The 25,098-nt window shown below is 41.3% G+C and overlaps 1 protein-coding gene and 1 long non-coding RNA gene across 4 annotated transcripts in view; one reads left to right on the forward strand and one right to left on the reverse strand.

Annotated features, from left to right (window-relative positions):
• Window positions 1-583: 583 nt before the first annotated feature.
• Window positions 584-9,182, forward strand: NENF (neudesin neurotrophic factor). Of its 3 annotated transcripts, none has more exons than XM_070948786.1 (5): window positions 584-940; window positions 2,318-2,378; window positions 4,160-4,263; window positions 4,569-4,788; window positions 9,060-9,182. In XM_070948786.1, exons 1-4 carry the CDS (start codon window positions 779-781, stop codon window positions 4,743-4,745), a joined length of 504 nt encoding a protein of 167 aa, XP_070804887.1. In that variant the 5' UTR covers window positions 584-778; the 3' UTR covers window positions 4,746-4,788; window positions 9,060-9,182. The 3 variants fall into 3 exon arrangements, with proteins under 3 accessions (XP_070804887.1, XP_070804878.1, XP_070804870.1); XM_070948777.1 differs by lacking the exon at window positions 9,060-9,182 and adding an exon at window positions 5,536-5,851; XM_070948769.1 differs by lacking the exon at window positions 9,060-9,182 and having other exon boundaries at window positions 4,569-5,851.
• Window positions 9,183-10,134: 952 nt separating this feature from the next.
• The window catches only part of LOC139320456 (uncharacterized), a 28,620-nt gene continuing 13,656 nt past the window's right edge, over window positions 10,135-25,098 (reverse strand). Inside the window, exon 2 of the long non-coding RNA XR_011600692.1 lies at window positions 10,135-10,383. This is a non-coding gene — a long non-coding RNA (uncharacterized lncRNA). The remainder of the gene's footprint in view (window positions 10,384-25,098) is intronic.

The following is a 25,098-nucleotide window of genomic DNA, read 5'->3' on the forward strand; positions in this document are numbered from 1 at the left end:
GGCATTTAAATATATTTCTGAAATTATAGGCATGCTAGTCGGCAGAGGTTTTCAGCTATCCACTTTAACAATATAACCCGTTTCCAACACGGAAAACAAAACCCAAGAATAAAAGAATGTTTACAGTTATTTTTAAATGTTGTTTTCAGTTGTAGTACTTTTTAATTAAATTTACAGCCTTACTCCGAGATAGGCAATCTCGAATTCAGAACTACGGATGAACAGCACCATCTGAGTGACCGGAGTCATTCAAAATCTGCAACTAAACTTTACATTAGCATTGCAAGGTAGAAATTGCTTTAATCCAGGGGAGTCCAAACTTGGCCCCTTGAAGAGTGATGGACTTCAACTCCCAGAATTCCCCCAGCCCGCATGCGCTATAAATATGAGCAAGTTGCTGGCTGGGGAATTCTGGGAGTTGAAGTCCACCACTCTTCAAGGGGCCAAATTTGGACATTCCTGCTTTAATCAGTCAAACAAATAATTATTATTTTTTCCTTCTCTCCTCTCCCACTCCGCCAGTGATTTGATTCTTTGTTTTGTTCTGAATAGCTGAAGGACCCTCTCATCCGGGAATCATCCATGGCTTTTTCGAACTAAGCGAAGGGAAGGGATAGGAAGGACTCTTTCTTGAGTCTGGAGCCTCCAGGATGAGGCGACGTATAAACGGAGTGGGTGAATAGACGAACAACGCAAGCACGAGGAGCCCCGAAAAGGCGTTTCCCTCGCCAGCCTCCTCTCTCGGCCGGATTTGGAAGCCGCCCGCCGCCCAAGAGCCATGGCCCTAGGCCGCCGCCTGGCGCTGGCCCTGCTAGCGTTGACCCTCGCGGGCCCTCAGGAGGCGCCAGGCGAGCAGGAGCTCCGCTTCAAGCCCCCACCCTCGCAGAGACCGGTGCGGCTCTTCACGGAAGACGAGCTGGCCAGGTACGACGGACGCAAGGTAGGGCAAAGCTTTCGGAAAGGCTGCTCCCTGGGGGTTGCTGGGACGGGCCTTCTGGGGGGGGGCGCTTTCCCGGGGGCGGGGGAGGAGGCCTTTTCTCGGGAAAAGAGGTAGCAGAAGCGACCTGTGCGGAGAAAGCCGCTGCGCCCTCTGGACTCCGTTTGCAACAACAGGACTTGGAGCAGTTCTGCGCGTTTCGAATCCCGCTTTCGGCCGGAACGGACCGAAGTTATTCTGCGGAGGGCGAGGTGGGGACCTCCCGGGCTTGTCATCTCTTTGAACTCGGCGAAATTTGTTAGGCGGCATATTTTGCCTTGTAGTTAATCAGCCTTGATAAGCCACAAGGAAGATTTTTGTACAGCATGAAAACGTGACTGCCCAAATTGGGATATGCTGCGCGTTAGGACGAAACAGTGAGGTTTTCACACTGTCTCCAAAACTTTGTTGTAGCACCTTTTCCTTGCTTTTGGGGTATGGTTGGGTAGACTTCGACTGCAATGCACCTACGGTCTGTTTGGGGGGAGTCCTGGCATTTTAACGGGAAAATGAGTGCCTTTAGTGCCTGCAATTTTGTTCCTAAAAATGGCCATGATTAGAAAGCCCACTATTCTGGATTGTTTGGGGTCTTTAGAAGGATGCTCATGGCAACAAGGAGCTTTGGGTTATACTTACATAATTTTTTAAAAATGTAACATAGATACCCTTATGATAAACTGGACAGAGTTTCTTATGCTTATAAGGACACTTAAGGACAAAAGAAAGAAATCCAAGGTTATTTGTAAATATTAAAGGCATTTCCTAATGTATGCAGTAAATTTTTGCTTTGCTCTTCATTCAAAAAAAAAGGGGGGGAACTAATTATACCTTAGCAATCATAACTTTCATTTGCACATGTTATATCAATGGATATGATAACCTCTATTGTTTTTATTTCATTAATAAATGAATTTGATGTAGAAATTTTCAGAAGCAATGAAACCAGGGCCTTCCGGCTGCATTTGAAGTAAAACTGAGCAACACAAACTATCATGGCCAAGAGTAAAGAGATTTGGGTTGTAAAGCTTATCAGCCACCTCTGGAGAACCACAAATTCCTCACCCATTAACCACCACTCTATATCTAGTACATTCAGTGCTACAGACTTCTCTTTTTATTTACACCAATCAGAGATTTCTCTGCTCAAGTTTATTCTGTAGATTTTTTTGTAACATCTCTTTGTTAATGTGAACAGGCTTTCCTCTTTAAAGACAAGAACCTTCAAGTTCTGGTTAAGTGACTTTTGGTTTTCTTGAAAAAAACAATGACCAGGTAAACAGTATGCTATTGGTATTTCTTATCAGTACATTTCATGATAAAGTATATAAACTCTACTTTCAGGAGGATGAACCTATTTATATAGCTGTGAAGGGTGTGGTGTTTGATGTCACTTCTGGAAAAGGTAAGATCACCTTACAAGCAGAATGTCCCCCCCCTCCCCTTCAGTATGGTTCACAATAAGTATATCTTGGTGTTGTCACCTTAACCAGATGCCCTTTTAAAGAGCAAAGGCAACTGCCTGAGGATATGCTGAAAAAAGGTGTTCCTCTCATTTATAAATGCTGCTACCTAGGTTCCCCCCTCCAGATGTTTATTATCCTTAATTCCCAGAGCTGGATAATCTTTACCTTTCCAGTTGTTGAATTTCAGCTCCTAAGCTCCAAACATGATTGATGGTGAGCAATCCTGGGACTTGTAGTCCAACATCAGCTAAGAAGGCCACAGATTGCTCACATCTGTTTAGAAGGACAGCACTTGTGTATAATGCCAGATTTTATTCATTCAGCAGCCCTGTGTGCTAATTTCATCTGAAGAGTAACATAGATCTTCTCCTGTCTTTGCGGCAAGCTTGTAGTAACTATGTAGCAATAGTTTCATATATTTGTAAGAGTCTAGTGCTGCTGCCCCAGGGATATTCATTTTGTCACTGTTTAAAATCAAGGGGAGCAAGTTCCTACTTGCTTTCCTCCTTGATTTCCAAACCTCAGTTATTTCTGCCTGGTTTGCCTTTACTCATTGAAGTGTTCAATTTCAAACCAGGGTTCTGAGAGGAATACAAACAGTTTGAAAACTATTGCTGCTTCAAAAGATTCAGCAACCAAATCCAAATCTGAATAGCTTATCTCAAAATCCCAGCTGATAACTTTTAAATAGTTTTAATATACATCTCTTCACATAATGCAATATATCCATTATTAGTGTTGGTGGGAAAAGATGCACCATTCATATACTTTACCACAAGGTTATTAAAAAGGGACATAAGTAGCATGTATATAGAAGTATAAGGCAAATAGCTGGAAATGGGCAGTTGTATAAGTAAAGTTTGGGAATCTAGTTATTAGATTCCTACCATTCATGACATAAAGTTTTGGCCAAATAGTATTTTTGAGAAAAACTTCTGGAGGTAGTAGTAGAAGATGATGCAGTTCCACCTTGTACGGCATAAGACCACATAATACAGAAATTTGACACAGAGTGAAGGTTCCATCTTTCTTACTTTAATTGGAAGTATGTCCTTATATTCTGTGAATGTAGCTTCCAGTGGGCATTTTCTTTCCCCCAGTTTTGGAATCATCCAAATGTATAGTTGCCTTTTTCAATTTGATATTTTCCAAGAATTTTGGACAACAGCTCACAGAATGCAGTCAAGCATTGGTTGCTACCTGGTTGGAGAGACTGTGTACTTCATTTCTATTTTTCTTTATTTCCCTTTCCAATCACCATTTCACTCTGTAAACTACCTCTTAGATTACTGACTGTTTGCAATAGGCCTGCTCCTTCTGTGTGTTGTTGTTAAGGCTTCAAAATGTTGGAGGATTTCGGTAGTTTAGGATATTTATATTGTATTAAAGTTGGTTCAAGACAAGCTGAATCATGGATGTGCTTCTCTTGATACACAGTTGAAGATAAGACAATATTTCATGCTTACTAGTTTTAGAACTTAAGGGCCTGACATCATGCAAAGCCAGGATAAAGTAAACCAATCTCTAGAAGTCTCAAAATATATCAACACTTAATTCTAGGCTTGTGAACGATGAAGTGCCTGGGATATAATTTACGATAATTCTTAAAAGAGTGTAATCTTCGAAATACCTCAGACTATCTGTCTGTCTGTGTGTGAGAGAGCTCCTAAGAATCTTAAGTCCTGTGTTAACTGCTATTTGTGTTATTTTTCCCCAACAGAATTTTATGGGAAAGGAGCACCTTACAATGCACTAGCTGGCAAAGATTCAACCCGAAGTGTTGCAAAAATGTCCCTTGATCCAGTAGACCTCACTTACGATACAGTAAGAAAAAGATCTTTTCAGCATAGCTTGATCTGAAGCCACTACTAAGGAATGATTTTATTTGCACGTGGCTTTATTGGTCCTAGTGATCTGATCCAAGTACAGGATAATTAAAGATGGTGGGATTTGGGGAGGGATTTAAAAATAGAAAAGTACAGACCTCTGAAAAAACTGGTTTAGTGCAATTAGTAGCCCTTTGCATTCACATTACATAGCATGGAGGTGTACAATAATCATATTTGTTCTGTCTACCCCTCCCCTTTCCTCTCCATCTTTCTTTTTTTACACAATTTCAATTCATTGAGACGGGACTCACAGAAGAGCAGTTGCGATCTCTGGATGAGACCTTTAGTAATGTTTACAAGACCAAATATCCTATTGTTGGCTACACTGCCCGAAGAATTCTCAATGAAGATGGCAGCCCTAACCCAAACTTTAAACCTGAAGATCAGCCACATTTCACTATTAAGGATGAGTTTTAACAATAACTTGGCAATCACATGACTACTACAAAGAACCAGGAAGGTATCTAAAAACTGAAGAATATAATGGACCTAAATTGGCTTAGTATATTTGAGGATGATTGTTTTCTATTTTATCATGTTATCACCATTGGTTAGTTAGTAATATTGATACGCATAATAAAAGTGTAGTGTATGTGTTAAAATTGTTTTGACTAGCAAAGTGTTCTGTTTCAGTGTCAGTGGAGAAGCAGTTATCTTTCTTTAGCTATTTATTTGGCTAACTAAATGGGAAAACTGTCCCATGTTCAGTCCCACTGAACATTACTTATTAAAAATCCTGATGGCCATATAAAACATACAATTTGACAAACCATCCTGCTAATAATTGACTATTAGCAATATCCAGTTGAATCAGTGATTCTTGATGGATGTTACCTATGCCCCCTTCCAGGGCAGTGGCTTCTGTCCGTCTGTCTATTTCTTCTACTCAACAGTCAGTTTGAACTTTGTGGGAGTTCCCTTTTCCCACCAAGTGTGTATTATTTCCAGAAACTGGTAGTAGAAAGTCTGTGTCCTTCTGTTACAAAGTTCCCTGCTTTGTAGTAAAGTCCATAAAGAGGAGAGATAGGGCATAAGTCTCAGCAGAGGAATATAGAGCTACTGTTTTTAGCAGTAGCAAAGTGACATAGAAAATGTTTACAGGAAATTAATAATACTAATCTATTTTGCATATTGTTTTAAGACTGAATTGATACAATTTTTATGTAGTATCAGAAACATTAAAAGTCTGATTCTTTATTCTTCTTAGTATTCAAATGGATATACTTGCTACAGTGTGTGTTTACATAATACTTCCTAACACTGAATTCCACAAAAACCAGGTCTGCAATTCTGCAGCAGAAGTACAATGTGCACAGCATGGCTTGGATTGCATCTATACTGTCATAGCCTTTCACTCGTTCTCCTGATGCCCGATAATGGTTCAGTTAGAAGAAATAACAGTTATTAGATGCACTAACCACTGACTATAATAACTATGTGGATCTGATATTTGGTACTGTATCTGATTGTATTCCATTTGTTACTCCTTTCTTGTGGGCAAAATAAAATAATCTTAAAACTCATTAAGTCATTAAAAGTCTACTTCATTAAATGACTTTTGTCATACCAAAAGAAAATAATAATAATAATAATAATAATAATAATAATAATAATAATAATAATAATAATAATAATAATAATTTTATTTATATACCGCCCTTCTCCAGAAGGACTCAGGGCGGTGTACAGCCAAGATTAAAAACATAAATATACAATATCATAATTAAAATTAATTAAAATAATTAAATAGTTTTGGCCAAGTTTTAAAACCCAATATTAAAACCCAATTTAAAATTCAGTTAGACAGCCCCGCCTGTTGGAACAGTAGGGTCTTGGGGGCACAGCGAAAGACCCAGAGGTCAGAGATGTTACAAATATCCGGGGGCAATTCATTCCAAAGGGCAGGAGCTCCGACAGAGAAGGCTCTCCTCCTGGGTATCGCCAGCCGACATAACTTGGCCGACGATACCCTGAGGAGTCCCTCTCTGTGGGAGTGGACTGGTCAGTGGGAGGCTATTGGTGGCAGAAGGCGATCCCGTAAATATCCTGGTCCTATGCCATGAAGCGCTTTAAAGGTGGTGACCAACACCTTGAATTGCACCTGGAAGACCACTGGGAGCCAGTGCAGCTCGTGCAGGAGAGGTGTTACATGGGCGTAACGAGGTTACGGACCAGTTGGAGCCTCCGAATGCTCTTCAAGGTGAGCCCCATGTAGAGAGCATTACAATAGTCCAGCCGGGAGGTGACGAGGGTGTGAGTGACCATGCACAAAGCGTCCCGGTCCAGAAAGGGACGCAACTGGCGAATCAGGCGAACCTGATAAAAAGCCCCCTTGGCTACGGCCATCATATGCTCTTCTAAAGACAGCCGTGAGTCCAGGAGGACACCCAGATTGCAAGCCCTCTCTGTGGGGGGCAAAGATTCACCCCCAATAGTCAGCGATGGGATCAGCTGACTATACCGGGACGCCGGAAGCCACAGCCACTCAGTCTTGGAAGGGTTGAGCTTGAGCCTATTTCTCCCCATCCAGACCCACCTCCAGGCAGCGGGACATCACATCAAGGGCATCATTGAGGTGGTTTGGGGTGGAGATGTACAGCTGGGTGTCATCAGCGTACTGATGGACTCTCACCCCAAAACCACGAATGATCTCACCCAGCAGCTTCACATAAATGTTGAACAGAAGGGGCGAGAGGACCGACCCTTGCGGCACCTCCCAAGCGAGGCGCCTCGAGGTCAACCTCTGCCCCCCTGCCAACACAAACTGCGAGCGGTCGGAGAGGTAGGAGGAGAACCACCGTAACACGGTGCCTCCCAATTCCTAATCACCTCAACTGCTGCAGCATGATACCATGGTCGATGGTATCAAAAGCCGCTGAGAGATCTAATAGGACCAGGACAGAGGAGCAACCCCCGTCCTGAGTCCTCCAGAGATCATCAACCAATGCGACCAATGCCGTTTGTGTGCTGTACCCCCGCCTGACGCCCGACTGGTACGGGTCCAGATAGACAGCTTCCTCCAGGTACCGGGGTCTCATTTGATAACATATGTGTTATATTACCGTATTTTTCACACTATAGGGCGCACTTGCCCCCCCCCCCAAAAGTGGGTGGAAATGTCTGTATCTTATAGAGCAAATATTGTGGCCGAGGGAAGGGGGTTTGGTGCGGCAGCCTGTCACTGCTGCCGCCGGGGAACGCTGGAACCTACGCTGCCAAGCAGCTGACTGGCGGTTGGATCAGCCTCCTGGGATACCACTAATCAGCTGTTCTAAGCGGTGGGCATTGCCAATTGCCGGCAGCAGCGATGGCAATCGGCGATAATTGGCAGCAGCAAGTGGCAGCGATTGTTGCCACCTAGAACAGCTAATTGGTGGTATTCCGGGAGGCCGATCCAACCGCCAATCAGCTGCTCGGCAGCGAAGGCTCCAGTGTTCCCTGGTGGCGGCAGCAGCTCCACTCAGTTGACCGGTGATGGGTGCAATGGAGCGGAGCCCTGATGAGCCATGTGCTGGGACTTAGACTTATATATTGCTTCATAGTGCTTGCACAGCCCTCTCTAAGCAGTTTACAGAGTCAGCATATTGCCCCCAACAATCTGGGTCCTCATTTTACCCACCTCGAAAGGATGGAAGGCTGAGTCAATTGAGCCTGGTGAGAGTCGAACTGCTGAACTGCAGCTAGCAGTCAGCTGAAGTAGCCTGCAGTACTGCACTCAACCATTGTGCCACCTTGGCTCACCTCGGATGGATGCTGGGAGGCAGATTTTTTTTTCTTGTTTTCCTCCTCTACAGCTAATGTGTGTCTTATGGTCCGGTGCATATTATAGTGCAAAAAATATGGTAATTACTTCTGCCGTGCCATGTCTTTTCCCTTTTTCTTCTTAAGTTTCAGTCCTACCGGTCAGTTTGAGAAGCACTTTGAAATGGGTTGAATGTTCTCTTTTCCAGGTGATTTTTAGGCATCAGACAGATGTGCTAAAAACTACAGCAGTAGATCTTGACAAAAAAAGCCTCATTTCATTAATTAGCAGTCAATTATGGTTAATACATCCCTATATCTGCTTTAAAATACCTTTTGCAATTATTTGATTACAGCATTTATGAAATAATGCTTTAGCCTAAACAAATTTGCTGTCTCCACACATCACTGGATAGTCCTGCTCTCTGACAGTGCTACATTTCATCTGTTCTGGAGAAATCCCCCCAAAATCTTTCTGGCTTCATCTTCGTAGATGGAAAGAGGTTATTCTCTTTTCAGACACTAGGAATATCTTGGAGGTTATTACATGCATGACCTTTTGCAATTCTCCAGAAGTTGAGTGAATGGTTTCTCTGTATTTGTCCAAGAGGAGACAACCAACTGTCACTCAAGGGTGGCAATGTCTCTTAGTGGCAGGAGAGCTGCTATTGTAAAATTTCAGTTCAGGAAAGTTTTCCTATTGATACCTTCCCACAAGATTTAACCAGAAGTGTGGGAAGCCAAGGAGTCTGTGATGAAAGTGCAGTGAAAGACAGATTATTCATATGTATTTCTTGGCTAACTCATACTGAGTGCAAAACCTCATATTCCACCCACTAAAATCTTCATGTAAGTGCTCTTCTACTTCAAATAAAGTTTGAAAGCAAATTTCATTTATCTTTCTTATCCAACTGAATGAAAACTGATATGAAAATATGCAGAGAATGTTGCTGTGATTAATATTTGTACCATTTTAATTTCCATTTTCAGGAAATGAATATGAAGCAACTGTTGCATGTTATCCATTCTCTAAATCCATCCCTTCTATGATATGCATTCTCTAGACCAGTGTTGGTGAACCTTTTCTGGACCAAGTGCCCAAAGTGCACGCACCCAAACCCCAAAACGCAATGCACGTGTGGCTCCATGCATAGGCGCATGGCCCCTGCACATGCCCTGCCCCCATGCATATGCCCGCACCGCCCGCATGCATCCCACCCCCGTGCATGCACACACACCCCGCACATGCGTGGCAGAGATCTGACAAGCAGCTGACCGCCGGGAGGTACGCACACATACATGGCAGAGCTGAACTGGGGTGATGGCTCACATGCCCTCAGAGAGGGCGCTGCGTGGCACCTGTGGCATGCGTGTCATAGGTTCGCCATCATGGCTCTAGGCTCATTCACTTGGATCAACAAACATGATTTAGATTGCAAAAATTTCCCTGTTTTTACTATACCCTTCATGGATTTTAATGCTGAGGATTATCAAATTTGAGTAGGGTACTAATATGTTACATTGGGTAAACGGAAACAGAAATTGGAAACAAGATGATAGAGTTGCTACATCTTATTAAGTGCTACATTTTTTTTAAAAAGCAAAACTATTATTTGGGACTAGGAACAATGAGCATATATATATATTCAAGCCACTAGAGGGCAATGCCACACTATTAGAAACATTATAGTTGGCAAACACAGTAATTGGCACTTGGTAACTGGAAAGACTGAAATTTCTTCAAGTGTTCTGTTAAAACTGTAGACTGATAATGCATAAAGCCTTTAGTAAGTACTTCCTTGGGCTATCTTAGCCACCACAAGAAATATACCAGAAGAGATATACTTGCATCATTTCAGTTTAACCCAGAGCCCTTAGATGTGTCCCAGAAACCAGAGTTGTAGTCATGCTTGTAGCCATATAATGTGCAATCATACAATTTCCTGAGATTTCAAGTAGAAGAAGAAGCCATGCAGGTGGAGGAGCTGATACTATATCAAAGGGTTACCCAATCTCTTCACAACTTAGGCATGTTTACAGTAACATGAACAAGGAAAAACACTCAAACATTATAACACCTTTTATCGAGCATGATCTAAAAATATTTCTTGATAATGAGAAAATAAAGGAAAAATTCTTCAGTTACTGCATGTTGCTCTTGAATGTCAAATGATCCATTACACTGTTGAATCACATCTGCTTCCCTTGCATTGGAATAGGTCACAGGGCAGAAAATTGTGGAATGAATAACACTCCAACTTGCATGTTTTTTTCTGATTGGGGACTCTTACAATCCCTCCCAGTTGTGATACACCTTGCAAGACAAAGACAAGAAAATAGGTAGCAATGGAATAATTACAAATACACTTAATATGTAAAGATACATCCACATCTATATACCACATTTAAATGTTCATAAATGTTTACTTAATTTATGAAGATTTGTGTACATAATAAATACACACACACTTTTCCAAAATTACAAACTTCCATTTGTCTTGGCAACCTTTAAGATGTATGGACTTCTGGCTAGAATTCTGGCTGGAGAATTCTAGGAGTTAAAGTTCACACATCTTAAAAGATGTCAAGGTTGAGAATTATTGGTCTATTTATCTTAAGGGTAAGGCATATAACGAAAATCTAGATGTCCGCGAATGAGCACCCTCTCTTTGCTTCTGCCCAATGGTTTTTTAGATTTTTTTTTCAGGTCAGAACTGGCAACCCTAGGTTGATCTAAACTCTTAAACTGAGCCTTGTGCAAAATTCAGTTGCTGCTTTGGAATATTATTTCTTGAACAGAAGCTCTATCCCTTAGTAGCCCATTATTCATAATGAGTCCTGTATCTTAGGTTGGTGCTCTTGTACCTGACAACACCCTGTGTGTGCATTAGCGCACAAGTGTTGCCTTTTTAAAAAGTACAGTTGGTATTGCCCTGGGCAGTAAAACAAATTATAAGCAAAATCAGATAAAATAAATTGTATCAAAAATGTGCCTATTTTCCTGCACATATTTCTCAGGTAATTAATTATCAAAGAGGATGTTACAAAGAAGTAGAAGCCCTGTTCTCATCACTCCAGAATGGCAGAACACAGAGTAATGGATTCAAATGACAGGCTGGCAGATGTCAACTGAATGTTAGGAGGACACCTCTTCAAGAGTATATTCAACAGGGGATCCAATTACCCAGAGAGGTGATGGGCTATCCTAGCTTGGATTTGTGCTACCCTCAGTGTGCATTGAGCAGGAGCCATACTCCATAGGCTAAAGATCTCTTTCCATCCCTGTGAGTATATAGTATAGTATAGGAAACAGGCCAACTACCAACATTGCCAATCTATTCAGGAGTATAAATCAACCTAGTTCAAATTCATTTGCCTGGAATGAACTTCTTTCCCCCTCTGTGCAACTTGAAAATGTACGTGCTTCTCTACACAAATATACTCCTTTTGATCAAGCTAGGAACACAGGAAGCTGCCTTATCTATGGATTGTTTGGTGAGTGCAGGAAAGCTCACATCACACATAGTGATCTTTACAAGGGGGCAATTCTGCTAAAAAATGTTCATAACAGCATTCCTTCCAAGTCAAGTCCATTGTTCACCCAGTTCAGAAGAATCTACACCACAGATGAGCTGAATGTCGATCATCTCCCAACCCATTTCAGTTTTACTCCTTCCTCACAAAATCAATCAAAATACTCACTTGTCACTTAACTAGTACAGGTAGTCCTTGATTTATGACTAGCCATTTATGACAGATGCTAAAAAAAGCTATTTATGACCTGTCTTTAGTGGTGACCGTCATGTCCCCTGGTCATGGGATTATAGTTTTGGGCATGTGGTAACTGGCTTGCATTCATGACTAGTTGCAGTATTCCATGGTCATGAGACCCACATTTGGTGTCATTTTTTGCCATTTTCCAACCGAAAGCAAAAAAAAAAGCAAGTATACAATGGATTTGCTTAACAACCACATGATTCACTTTACAACTTCAGTGACTCTCTTTACAGCCATCATAAAATCAAATCCGTAAAATCAAATCCAGTCGCACGGTGCCCCAGTTTACAACCGCAATGACTTACGATCAAAATTTTAGGTTTCATTGAGGTAGAAAGTCGAGGTTTACCTGTAGAGAATCAAAGATTTTTAAGTCCAGGAATTATCTATTGCTGAAACAGTCACTGGACTCAAAATAGGTTATTATCTGAGAACTCTTCCTTGGACTCAGAGGTAGTTCTTGTTTTAACCACAGTAATTTGAACCGGAATTTCCATCATTAATCAATGTGGTTGTAAACCTCAACATCATGTGACCACTTCACTTGGTGGCACTTCCAGTTGCTATTGTTAAGCGAATCCCATGATAAGAGAGAGAAAGAGGGAGGAAGAGAGAGAGACAGAGACAGAGACTATAGTACCCCCAACTGAATTCTCTGCTGGTCAGCTTTCCTACTCAGTTTCACTGCTGAGCTGCTGAAAGTCATGCAAAACGGGAGGGAATGAGAATCTGGAGCGAGATGTAGAGTCTGATGCAAGGGGGGATGACTCGCAGTTTTTGTATTTTCCTTTTTAAATGCTGCAATATGTACCAAACGTGCAAAACAGATGTAACCCTGTGTAAGGTTTTTAGGCTTGGTGAAGGTTGATAATTTGAATTCCTGCTTCAGCACTGAGTCACACGGTAGAGAGGGGCCTTCCTCAGAAGCTGGGTGTGGGTGGGCGTGCATGCTTTGGAATGTACAAACACATACATACACAGACTTCAAAAAATAGTCCATCCTAACTTGTTATGAAATCTAATCTTGAGATGGTAATATTTATTGTTTCCTCAAACTGAAAACAATACCCAACTTAGATTTTGAAAGAAGAAAACTCGTGAAGGCAGAGTTGTGCTTTCCAATTTACAGATAACCAAGGAGTGGAAAAAAATTAATACAGTGCCGTTGTATAATGTTCTGCAGAAAATGATAACAATCCTCCAGAACAAATCTCTTTGTGAGATTTATTCATAAATAAAGATACCTAACTTTTCAAGTATACTGTTAATTTGGTAAAAAAAATTACCTTTGTTATTTTATTGCTGATAGGAATTTTTAAAAGTATAATTCTAACTTATGATTAAAGCTGATTACTAGTTGGAATGCCTTGAGAATTTGCCATGCAAGAGTTAATAGAATAGGAGACTGACATTCCCCACTCCACCTAGCTGAAGTTGTAAAGGGTGATGCAAGAGCTGATGTAAGAGGTGTGCGTGCATGTATACACATGTATATGTGTGTGTAACAGCCTAACAACTTTTTGGAAATGACAGAAAACGGCCAGCTGATTCCTGATCTACTTTATAGCCCCCTTCATAATAGCATGGATAAGAAATTTTAGATAGTGGGTGCTGAACATCTGGTTTTCAGTCTTAATTCACCTCATCAGCTCTGCCCATCCAGTCTGTGGTCTTAGTAGGTGAAGCTCTCCCTCTCTCCTTCACTATCATTGGCCATTTCCAATGAAGGTATCTGGAGCTCAGAAGAGGTCCTGGAGAAAGCTCCTGCTCTAGTTTTAGTCTTGTCCACATGCTTGATTTAGATAGAGACACTGAATAAGTGATCTCTTCACAGAGGATCACTTGGCGTTTTCCACACCTCAGCATTTCTTCGCAGCTGGCATCATTGCAAATTCTGGTGGGATATCCAGCAGCAACATAGGGTGGGGCTTGAGTCAGCCTGCAGGAACAGAAGAGCTTTATGTTCGGAGGGTTGGTTCTTTGGCAATAGCTGCTGGCTTTTTCTCTGAGATAATATGTCTCTTAGGATTTTCTTTCCCTCTAGGTCTATTTGCTGTAGTCCTCGACTCACGACCACAATTGAGCTCAAAATATCTGTTGCTAAGCGAGATATTTGTTAAATGAGTTTTGCCCCAATTTATGACCTTTCTTGCCACAATTGCTAAGTTAGTAACACTGTTGTTACTATGAATCTGGCCTCCTCGTTGACTTTGCTTGTCAGAAGGTTGCAAAAGGTGATCACATGACCGTGGACACTGCAATAGTCATAAATATGAACCAGTTACCAAGCATCTGAATTTTGATCACATGATCATGGAGATGCCATGATTACAATGGTTGTAAGCGTGAAAAATGATCAAAAGTCACTTTTTTCAGTGCCATTGTAACTTCAAGTGGTTACCAAATGAACTGTTGTAAATTGACGATTACCTGTATTTTTCCAGTATAATTGGTAATCTGAGGAGTCTGCAATGCAAAATATATTCTGCCTTACAAAATGCATGTTACAATAATGCATATGGAAGCTGCAAGCTGGAATCAGCTTTTCAATGATATAGGTAAATGGGACCTCTTTTAAGAGAATCAGATGTTTTCTTTTTCTGCTCATCTTCACAGGAATTGATATTAAAATGTGGTACTCAGTCTTAATTATACTCATTAAGGAATGTTGCAAATGACTCTGAACAAGAATCACTTGTTATATTATTCTATGCATTGGAAAAATACATTGGATTCTGGGCATCTTTCTAGCCAAAGTAAATACTTTAGACTCCCATTCATAGTCAATGTAAGAGATCTGTATTTATCTCTGTTGACTGAATGCAACAATTCTGTGCATTTAACTTTGCCAGCTTGGTGTTCTTGGGTGTATTGGACTTCCCACAGGCTTAGTTGGAAGATCAGCCACAGCAACCAACTGAAGGACAATGATCTAAAGAAGCCTGTTTCAGACCAGAAAGGGAGGGGGGGAAGGAAGGGAGGGAGGATTGCACACTTCATTTAATTTTTAATTCAGAGCCAAATCTTTGTCCTGGGTTGTGCTCTCTATTGCTGCAGACAGTTCACTAAGTAAAGAGAAAAATGAAGGTAAAGTCACAATTAACAACTTGGAGCTAATCAATTTGGAATGCAAAAAATCTAGACCACTACTAGATTCAACCATTTCCCTGCTGACACTGAATGGCCATCAACATTTTTGCAACCAGAGCAGGTACCCTAGAAAAGCCTATTTTTGATGGCACGAATAGCTTCTGGGTTGTCAGTTTCTAAAATAAAGGAAGGTAGGGTTTGGTTTGAACCAGAAGTGTTTGAAACAACAATGAAGTCTCCCTTTTCTCCTTTTTAGTGCATAATTTCTAAAAAGCCATGTTGACAATTTTGACATGCAGTGTGGTAAAAGATGACATTCATCTGTGCCTTAAATAACTGTCACATGGATCTTCCTTCCTTATTTTAAACACTTTTATGAGCATTAATAGAGTTTGCAATAATTCCTTCATTCATAGTGGCTTTTTCCTAACATATTTATAGATTTACCACAGTGCTGATTTTTTTCCCACTTCTCCAATGAGTTCATTATAATGTCTATTATTTTATTTATTATTTTATTTATTTATTTATTTTATTTTATTTGTATACCGCCCTTCTCCAACAGGACTCAGGGCGGTGAACAGCCACGGTAAAACACAACATATAAAATTTAAAAGCAGTTTAAAAGACATTAAATAATTTTGGCCATCAATTTAAAACAACCCAGTTAAAACCAATTACAAATTAAAACCGCAAGGATGGGATCAAGCCAGCCTGGCTAGATGAAATAGATGTGTTTTCAGGGCCCGATGAAAAGTCCGGAGGTCTGGTATCATGCGTATCTCTGGGGGTAGGTCGTTCCAGAGGGTAGGTGCCGCCACAGAGAAGGTTCTCCCCCTGGGGGTCACCAGCTGACATTATCTGGCTGACGGCACCCTGAGGAGACCCTCTCTGTGCAAGCGAACTTTCTGGTGGGAGGCTATTGATGGCAGAAGGCGGTCTCATAGATACCCCGGCCCAAAGCCATGGAGCGCTTTAAAGATGGTCACCAACACCTTGAAGCGCACCCGGAAGACCACAGGAAGCCAGTGCAGCTTGCGCAGGAGAGGTGTCACATGAGAGCGTCCTGTCGCTCCCATAATCCCCCGCGCGGCCGCATTCTGGACCAACTGGAGCCTCCGGATGCACCCCAAGGTGAGCCCCATATAGAGAGCATTGCAGTAGTCCAGGCAGGAAGTGACGAGTGCCTGAGTGACCGTGCGTAGGGAGTCCCGATCTAGAAAGGGACGCAACTGGTGTATCAGGCAGTCCTGATAAAAAGCCCTCCTGGCCACGGCTGTCATATGCTCTTCTAAAGCCAGCCATGTATCCAGGAGGACGCCCAAGTTGCGAGCCCTCTCTGTGGGGGCCAATGATTCGCCCCCAATAACCAGCGATGGCACCAGCTGGCTATATCGGGACGCCGGAAGCCCCAGTCACTCTGTCTTGGAAGGGTTGAGTCGGAGCCTGTTTCTCCCCATCCAGGCCCGCACGGCCTCCAGGCACCGGGACATCACTTCAAGGCCATCATTGGGGTGGCCTGGGGTGGAGATGTACAGCTGAGTGTCATCAGCGTACTGATGGAACTCCACCCCAAAGCCATGGATGATCTCACCCAGCGGCTTTACATAAATATTATAATCTCCTGCTACATTACAAGATTTAATGAATGACCCATGGCAAGCATATCCTAAAGCATAGCCATGCAGACTATCAAACTAACAGCCATCAGCTCTTCTTGCCTACCCAAATAACATCTTGCAAGGAAAAGACACTTCTCTTCTGTGGCCCATGCTAAAATGTTGGGAGCAAAGATATTTTTCAACATGTTTTCGGATGCTAGTAGTCAGAGTTTTCCAAAGAAGCTAGGATTTTCACCCAATGCTGGTTTCATGGACTCCAACAGAGCCCTTTGTTGATACACTTGTCTGAAGTGCCTTTGAAATGAATCCTATTTTTATCTACTACATGGCATCAGGCAGCAAGCCCCTTATTTCATTTCTCTCAATGTAATTTTCCTTCAGGGCATTGAGAAAGTGCTGTTGAGAGGACTACCGCTGGCCACCATTTTGACCAGATAGTCCTAAAAATGGATCTGCTCCTGAAGATCCACAGCTATTAATCAGAAGATCAGTAATGGAAGACTTGAAGCAGGGAGAGAGAGGAGGGAAGAACAGCTTCTTCACCTATTACCGGTAAATTGTTCTACTTTAAATGGAAAGTGTCTAGAACAGTGTTTCTCAACCTTGGCAACTTTAAGATGTGTGGCTTTCAACTCCCAGAATGAGAGTTGGCTGGAGTAATTCTGGGAGTTGGCTGGAACATTCTACACACCTTAAAGTTGCCAAGGTTGTGAAACACTGGTCTAGAATATGTCCATGTCCCATAATGCTTTGCAGTCCACAGAGGTTTCTACCCAGACATTCTGGATCCTCTCAGCAAATTTCCCAGGCAGAGGCCATTTCTAAACCATGTTGACCTGCTAAGAATTCCTAAATGTTTGAATTCTGTTTTGCTGGGTATTTCTGGGCTGGGATTCATGTGAAAGTAAAACCAGCCTAGCATTCCTTCTTAAGAGAACAGGTCCTTGGTGTAGAAACATTGTTCTGAACTACAGAACTAAAGTCATACTGAGGAGGCAAAAAGGAAGATCTGCAGCTGAAACTTACCACAAATGAAATACTGTATTGGAGGGAGCCAGGGCTATGTACAGGCATGCCTCCTTGGGGCTGAGTATTGCGTATTTAGAAAAGACAAAAAGGACAGTAATATGTCAAGCAAGTTCTGTGAGGTCATTGTTACCTTTGGGGCTTTGAAATTTATTTCAGAGTGACTTCTGCCCTCCAGCCATTTTTTTTTAATGAAGCAAAAGACAAGGAAGAGGAACAAGAGGCAAGTGTGAGTAAGCAGAGGCTAAAGGAAGGACAAAGATTGCAGAAGGAAAGGTTGACATCTACCCTTTTATGACACATCTTGCAAGTTCCTTAGTTTTATGCAAGTCTCACAGTACAATCTAAAGGGACAAGGAAAGGCCATAGGTAGACATACATCATCTTAATATACAAAGCTGTCTTACATTGATCCTGAGATATGTGACAGAGATACGTGACAGTACTGAGCCAATCTAGTTTTGAATAACTCAATACAGGTAGTCCTGAACTTATGACCACAATTGGTCATAACAAAATTTCTGTTGTTAAGTGAGACATTTGTTAAGTGAATTTTGCCCCGTTTTATGACTTTTTTTTGCCAGAATTGTTAAGTGAATCACTGCACTTGATAAGTTAGTAACCTGCTTGTTAAATGAATCTGGCTTCCCAATGACTTTGCTTGTCAGAAGGTTGCAAAAGGTGATCACATGACCTTGGGACACAGCAATGGTCATAAGTAGAAACAAGTTGCCAAGCATTTGAATTTTGATCACATGATTATGGGGATGCCTCAAAGTTCCTAACTCTGAAAAATGGTCATAAGTCACTTTTTCAATGCCGTTGAACTGTTGTAAGTCACTTGTAGTTGCTGTGCATTTCTATGCTGTTTCCCCACACAAATTGTTGTCTCTGGAAATGTCATTCATTTGCTTGGTTATTGATCCTGATCCCCCTTGTAGATTAATCTTTAATCAAAGTTAGTTTAAATTCTTGACTGCTACTCTTATTTTTTTCTTATTCTGTTCTTTATTTTTAATTATCATAATTGTATGCTTTTAATATTCAAAACCATTTTGGAGGCTCTGTTGAAAACTTAAAAGATGAAGTAACATAATATGTATACTAAATCATCTGTTGAACCACAAGAAACTTAAAACCAAAGAACTATAGCCTCTTATTTTCTCCAGTGGTCAACCAGATGCTTATAATAACTCTCCTATATGGATAGAATGGCTTCTTGCTAGAGAAGAAGGCAAAACGTCTGTGACATTTGAAGATGCTGAGTTTTTCCAACAGATGCCAATGTAGGAAAAAAAATTAGATAAACATTGAGAAAGACTGAAAGCAAATACCTGTATGCCAGTTCAGTCCATATTCTGGTTAGTAATGGGCAACACTTCAAGGCTTCTTCAGCTGTCACTTCTTTACTCTCAAATTGATACATAGTCCTTGAAAGCAGAAGGCGTTTCCCAATGAATGCCTTCTGTAAAGTAAGGGATAAAGGTAACCTACCCACTCAGGTTTCCCAGCAACAGGAATGCAGAGGCATGTTGCTTTTGATCCAGAAATAAAAGAGAAGAACACCTTCATGGCTATTAGGCATTGCTGGTCTTCTCAAATTTTGCATATTCCCTTTGAAATCTCTCTTGTGTCACTGCATCCCTGTGGCAATAAACACCTTGGATTATGAAGAGATGGGCATCCTTAATACTATCATTTCCCATCCAATGACCATGGTGCTGGGAGTTCCAAGAGTCATAATCAAATATATCTTAATGGCGCTAGGTGGGATGGACATTGATCAAGCCAGGATACTTGTCCTACTGTTGTTTCTTTTAAGAATCCATTTTTTTTTTCAAATGGAGACTCTTTAAAAGATACGAAGTGTATAGGTACAGCCTAATGCCTCTTCAGTGTGCTCTCCTCTCCAGAATATAGGCAAGGGAAGCGCTACTGCTAGCGGACACCCTGGCCATTAGGGAGATGGCTCAGAACAATCTTTCCAAAGTGTCTTCTCATAAATGGGTATTTTGTGCTTAACCCAACCAACAATGGCATCTATTCTACCCAATCCAGATGTGCTACTACCCCAAAAAGACTGCTGATCCCTGGTTTCAGTCATGTTTACGACAAACGATAATGACAAAATCACAACCACACACACACGTATTAACATTAAGCAAATGATGTGTCATTATACAATACACTTGATGTGAACCTCCCACATTCTAGGCAGAATAGACTCTAATTGTCAGGGTGTCCGGAACAAAGTTTTTCATAGCATTTGGAGTCTGTAACTAGAAATGTTGGGGGCTGAAGCCATACTGTCAGTAGATTATAGTAAAAGACAAGTTCCCCAGGGATTATTAAACATTAACTTTCTAAGAAGAAGCATGTTAATGTAATTAGCTGGAAGAAAAGTGGAGTTCCACAAGCTGGCGGCACTTGTGGAACTCTCTGAAAACAAACAGTTAAGGACAGAACTGTAGCTTAGCCACTGAGCCATAAAGGGACTTCCCCCGTCAATGGCATAACTCAGGAGATTCTAAGAAAAGGTGTCTTCCTTGACTATCACCTGACAGGACCTTGTCCAAGAAAGAACCTTTGTGTTGCATCACTCTGCTACTAATCCTGTTTCTCTTTCCTCTGTGCAGCTCAGCAGCCACAAACTCTGTTGAAAAGTGAACCTCTCTTTCTCCAGAAATTGAAGATTTTGTAATCAAAACAGGTTCCTCTCTCCAGTAGAAACAGTATGATCTCAGAGTGCACTTCAGTCACTCTGTCACATGTACAGCTAAGGCAACTTTACAGCCGTAAAGCTTTACAAGAAATTGTAAGCAAAAATGAGTCTGATGAGCACGGAGAGTGATGAACAAGCTCTGTGTCATTGCTTAGGCAATTACAAGCTCCTATTACCAGAACTAAAAACTCTGTTTTCAAACTCTCTGCAACAATGACAGTGTCTCCCACTTATTAATGCCTGCATTCATGTTACAAATAGCAAATGTAAAATTACAAGGCTAACCCACATGCGCTGCATTTTATCAAGGCTAAACTACGTTTTCTCAGAAGTCAGAACCACAGTGATTATCTTCAAGCTTTCTCACATTGCTAAAGACAAAAACTCTCTTAATTTAATGAAGAGTTTCACTGCCAGACCAGAGAAACAGAACCAAAAAGTGGCTGCAACAATAAAGATCCCCAGATCGAAGTAGGAAGGGATTTATCCTTTCCCTCCTGTTTTCCAGTAAAAGCTGTCCAAGTTGCTATTGCTCAGTATCAGGGAATACGTTTTGCAGTATGGGATATGTGTGTGTGTGTGTGTGTGTGTGTGTGTACTTTTGAGTCCATTTTTGACTCCTGGTAAATGTCTTGACTAACCCAAACAGTTTTCTTGGCAAGATTTTTTGAAAGTGGTTTGCCTTTGCCTCCTTTCTAGGGCTGAGAGAGAGTGACTGGCTAAAGGTTACCCAGCTGGCCTGGTGCCTTCAAAGAAGTGGAATGACTTTGCAAAAATAAAAGCAGAGATGATCATTCCTCTTTTCCTTAAAGAAAGGCAATCATGTTGGTAGTGAATCTGGGAACGTTGTTACAGGAACAACATTCTGGCTCAGGGATGGGATTCAACTGGTTCGGATCGGTTCGGGCAGCGGCTGGGCCTGCCCACCTGCCCCTGCGCTATCCCGTCTTATACAATCACCATCTTTTTGACACAGCGTGCATGTGTGCAAGGCATGCGCACGAGCGAAGCTATCCCATCCTATGCAATTGCCATGTTTTTGACGCACGCACATGTGCACACTCGTGCGCTCACATTTTTGATTTTGGGCGAACTGGTTGTTAAATTATGTGAAGCCCACCTCTGTTCTGGCTCCACTGTCTACTGGACTGCATGTCGTTCAGACCTTTTACTCTACCCTGCCTAGCAAAGATTCTCTCATATGTAGTATGGCCTGTGACCAGTCTATGCCAAAGCTTTATAAATTCTAGAATCCTCTAGTGTGTAGCCAAGACTGAAAGCAACTTGATCCAATGAGATCTCAGTGTTCTCTGCTTTTAGAAGATGTTCTGAGAATCCTCCCTTTCCAGGATTCACAGGATCAACTATTGTTTTGTATGGCAAACAAATCACAACTTATACACAAGTTGTGATTTCTCTGACAACTATCCTATGAAGCCTGGAAAGGGAAGATTCTCAAGACGTCTTCTAAAAGCATATAAACATCACACATCATTGGATCATCCCATTTCATTTCTGCTTTAACAGGATTTGCATCTATTTGATTACTTCTACCTATGCTATAAATTGAATGCCTTCAGACTGAATTAGTCATAAACAATAAACTTATTTTGGACTATAAAAAGACCAGGGAATGTTTTGAGTTAATGTCATCTGAATAGTGAGAGTCTAGGTCTTTATTTTCATGAAGTCAGAATAAATAGGATAATTTTCTGGGTCGGGAAGATTATTTATGAATGATCAGATGACTGGGTATATACACATACTCGACTGGTAATGGGCAGCTTCAAGGATTTTGGGCTTCCTTGTGATAGTGGTTTTTGATTTGAACTTGGAGTAAATATCTTTTCTAACAAAGAAAGCTATTCAACCAAAAATTGGCGTGCAAATGCCTTTGCATGGGAATCATATGGTACCTGGTGGAAATAGACATCTTCTTCGCTTCCTCTGTGTCCTATTAGCATGTATCAAATACTGGGAGTGGGGGTGGGGGGGGGGAGAGAGCACATGTCCTCAAAACATCTAAAGGAAACAAAATCCATATACCACTGTCTCTTGAATTTTCTACCAGTTGGATGAAAGAGGATATATAATAATATGATTATGGAATAGTGCTTGGTCATGGGTTCATTTGGCCTAAAATCTATCCATTTAGCATTTCTAATCTCACAAATTCTTGGAAGGTTGTTTTAGGTCTACACAATGATTGTTGCTTAGTCTTGCCTACCTTATAGGGCTGTTGATGGATTGTAAAATGTAGATTGGCAACAATAGGTATCAGCACTTTAGAGTAATGTTACACAGGGATCTTCCTTGCATGAGGCCCTTAATCTGCTACATACTATTTGAGAAGTAAATCACACAAGACCTGCCGGGATCAGATGCAGGCTACTTCTAATATTCCTATACAATTACATGCCAAATAGCACAATTTCTTAAAAGCTGAGGCCGGAAGAATGCTTGGTTCTGTATCTGAGATGTTAAAACATTTTATCTCTTATCAACACACTCTATTAGTTTCTTCCAGGAGGATGAATTGTATCGATTAGTTCACATCACATTTGTGACTTGGCAGCAATATTAGATACCCGCCCATAAAACATCATCTCCTCATGAATCTTTCATTACCAGTGTGGTCTGACAAGCCAACGGTAATCATTCCATCCTTATTCTTGTGGATGATGCCACTGCAGAGGCTTCTCCTATTGGACCAGAGTGCTCCATCTGCTTACAATACAGATCCTGAGAGCCTTATCAAATTTCCCCCAGGTACAAGAAGCTTACAAAACAGTCATGTGCTACTTGTTTGGTGAGGACATTGCAGAAATAAACTGAAATCATTTCCAATTAAAACATATGACTTGCAGTACCAAGATGAAATACTGTCATCCTTGCTTACAGCATACTAATCCTTTTACGGAAAGGCTGGGCTCGCATAAATAAGGGGATTCTTAAAACTTCACTTTCTAGTTAATTCCTTTATAAATCTGTTACCGATTCTACATAATGAAGTAAAGAAACCTGGATAGCTGGATTGTAATGCAGCTGTATTGCTTTCCAATACTTGTTTTTCAAGCAGAATCATTTTCTAGACAGATGGATGGGCCTGCAGACGTTACTGAATTTTGAGCATTATTGCCTGTGATGGATGAGGTGGCTCCTGGGAATTGTAGTTCACAATGTTGGGAGATCACTGGTTCTCCTTCCTTGATTAAAAACTGAATTTAAAATAGAAGAGCTTTCTACCGCTTGGCCTTGATGAGTATATTGAGAAGGAAAGGGAAATATAACCATTAATTTTCTGAGCTCAGAATTCCAAAAACTGTCAGTCAACTAGTCAGATGCATTAATATGTCTTTAGTAACAGCAGTAGCAGCAGCTTGATGATAGAAAATAGTTGAAGATTTTCCCTAAATGGTATTATTTTCCAATGTATGTGAACTAAGATATGTAGGACCAAGTTAGGTAAGAACAAGGAAATTTGTCTTATACTGCAGTGAAATTATTTCCTTATCCGTTTTTTATCATTTCTCCACTACAACTTATGGCATCTTTTGGAATCACCCAACCACTGTGTTAAAATAACAATAACAAGGACAGGCCTTATATCACCTGAATAATGGCTGGGTAAAGCTATGAAGGCACTATAATTCTCTGAGACAAAAAAGAGCTTTGTCTGGCAGTTGCTGTCCTGAGTTTCTGGCAGTATTGCTTCCTATCCCTTGCTAATAGATCTTTTAACTTGAGATTCAAGAAACTGAAAATGGAATTTTCGGAATGCAAAGCATCCCCTTTTAGAAAAGAGAAGTCCAACATGATGTGCATGCATTTTGAATTCCTAGCTTTGGTGTTATTAGCACTGTGTTCTGAAGAACAAGTTGGTCAGAAACCTAATTTTATTATACTTCTTTGTTTACAACTTATTACACAGTCTTACCATGAGCAAACTTCTCTGGGTAATTTGTCAAACAACTGAAAGTTAATTAGTTATTATCCACTGACTCAAGATTGATCAATTAAGTTTGACAGTGGTGTCAAACTTAATTTCATTGAGGGCTGCATCGGGGCTGTGTTTGACCTCAGGGTGGGTGGGATGGGCATGGCCAGCTCAATGTCCCTCATGTTGGGGGCACCTGTGGTGGCCCAAGTGCTTTGCCAGTGAAAATGGGCTCCCGAGCTCCATTTTTGGCTACGATGGCCTCCTGCAACCCTCTGCCAGCGAAAACAGAGCTCAGGAGGGCCGAACAGCCCCCCCCAGCTCCATTTTCACTGCCAGAGGCACTGCAGGCAGGTCCTTTGTTGTTTCCAGGTCGGCCCCATGGGCCAGATCTAAACACCTTGTGGGCCGGATTTGGCCCGCGGGCCTTGAGTTTGACACCCCTGGACTAGAGGGACAAGTTCCTGCAGTTTACTGGCAAGATTTTCGGAGGTGGCTTGCCATTGTCGTCTTCTTGGAGCTGAGAAAAAACAATTGGCCCAAAGTCATTCAGTTGGCTACATGTCCAAGATACAACTCAGAGCCTGCCAATTTCTAGCCATGTGCATTAAACCACTACACCAAACTGTGTTGAGCCAACATTAAAAACTATAAATTACAATATGAATTAAAGGTAAAACAAGCACACAAAGTAAAGTTGTTAGGAAAAAAATAGAACAAAACTTGGAGGGTCAATAAGTACCAAAAATCCTGAAATGCTGGGAAAATAAAAAGTATTTCCTTGCCAACAACAACAACAATGAAAAAACCACTTAGATAACAGTGAAACGTCCTTGAAGAAATGTTTCACTTCTG

The sequence above is a fragment of the Pituophis catenifer genome, unplaced genomic scaffold, assembly GCF_029215685.1.
Source record: "Pituophis catenifer annectens isolate HBS135680 unplaced genomic scaffold, rPitCat1.0.hap2 SCAF_1, whole genome shotgun sequence".
Classification (NCBI taxonomy): Eukaryota; Metazoa; Chordata; class Lepidosauria; order Squamata; family Colubridae; genus Pituophis; species Pituophis catenifer.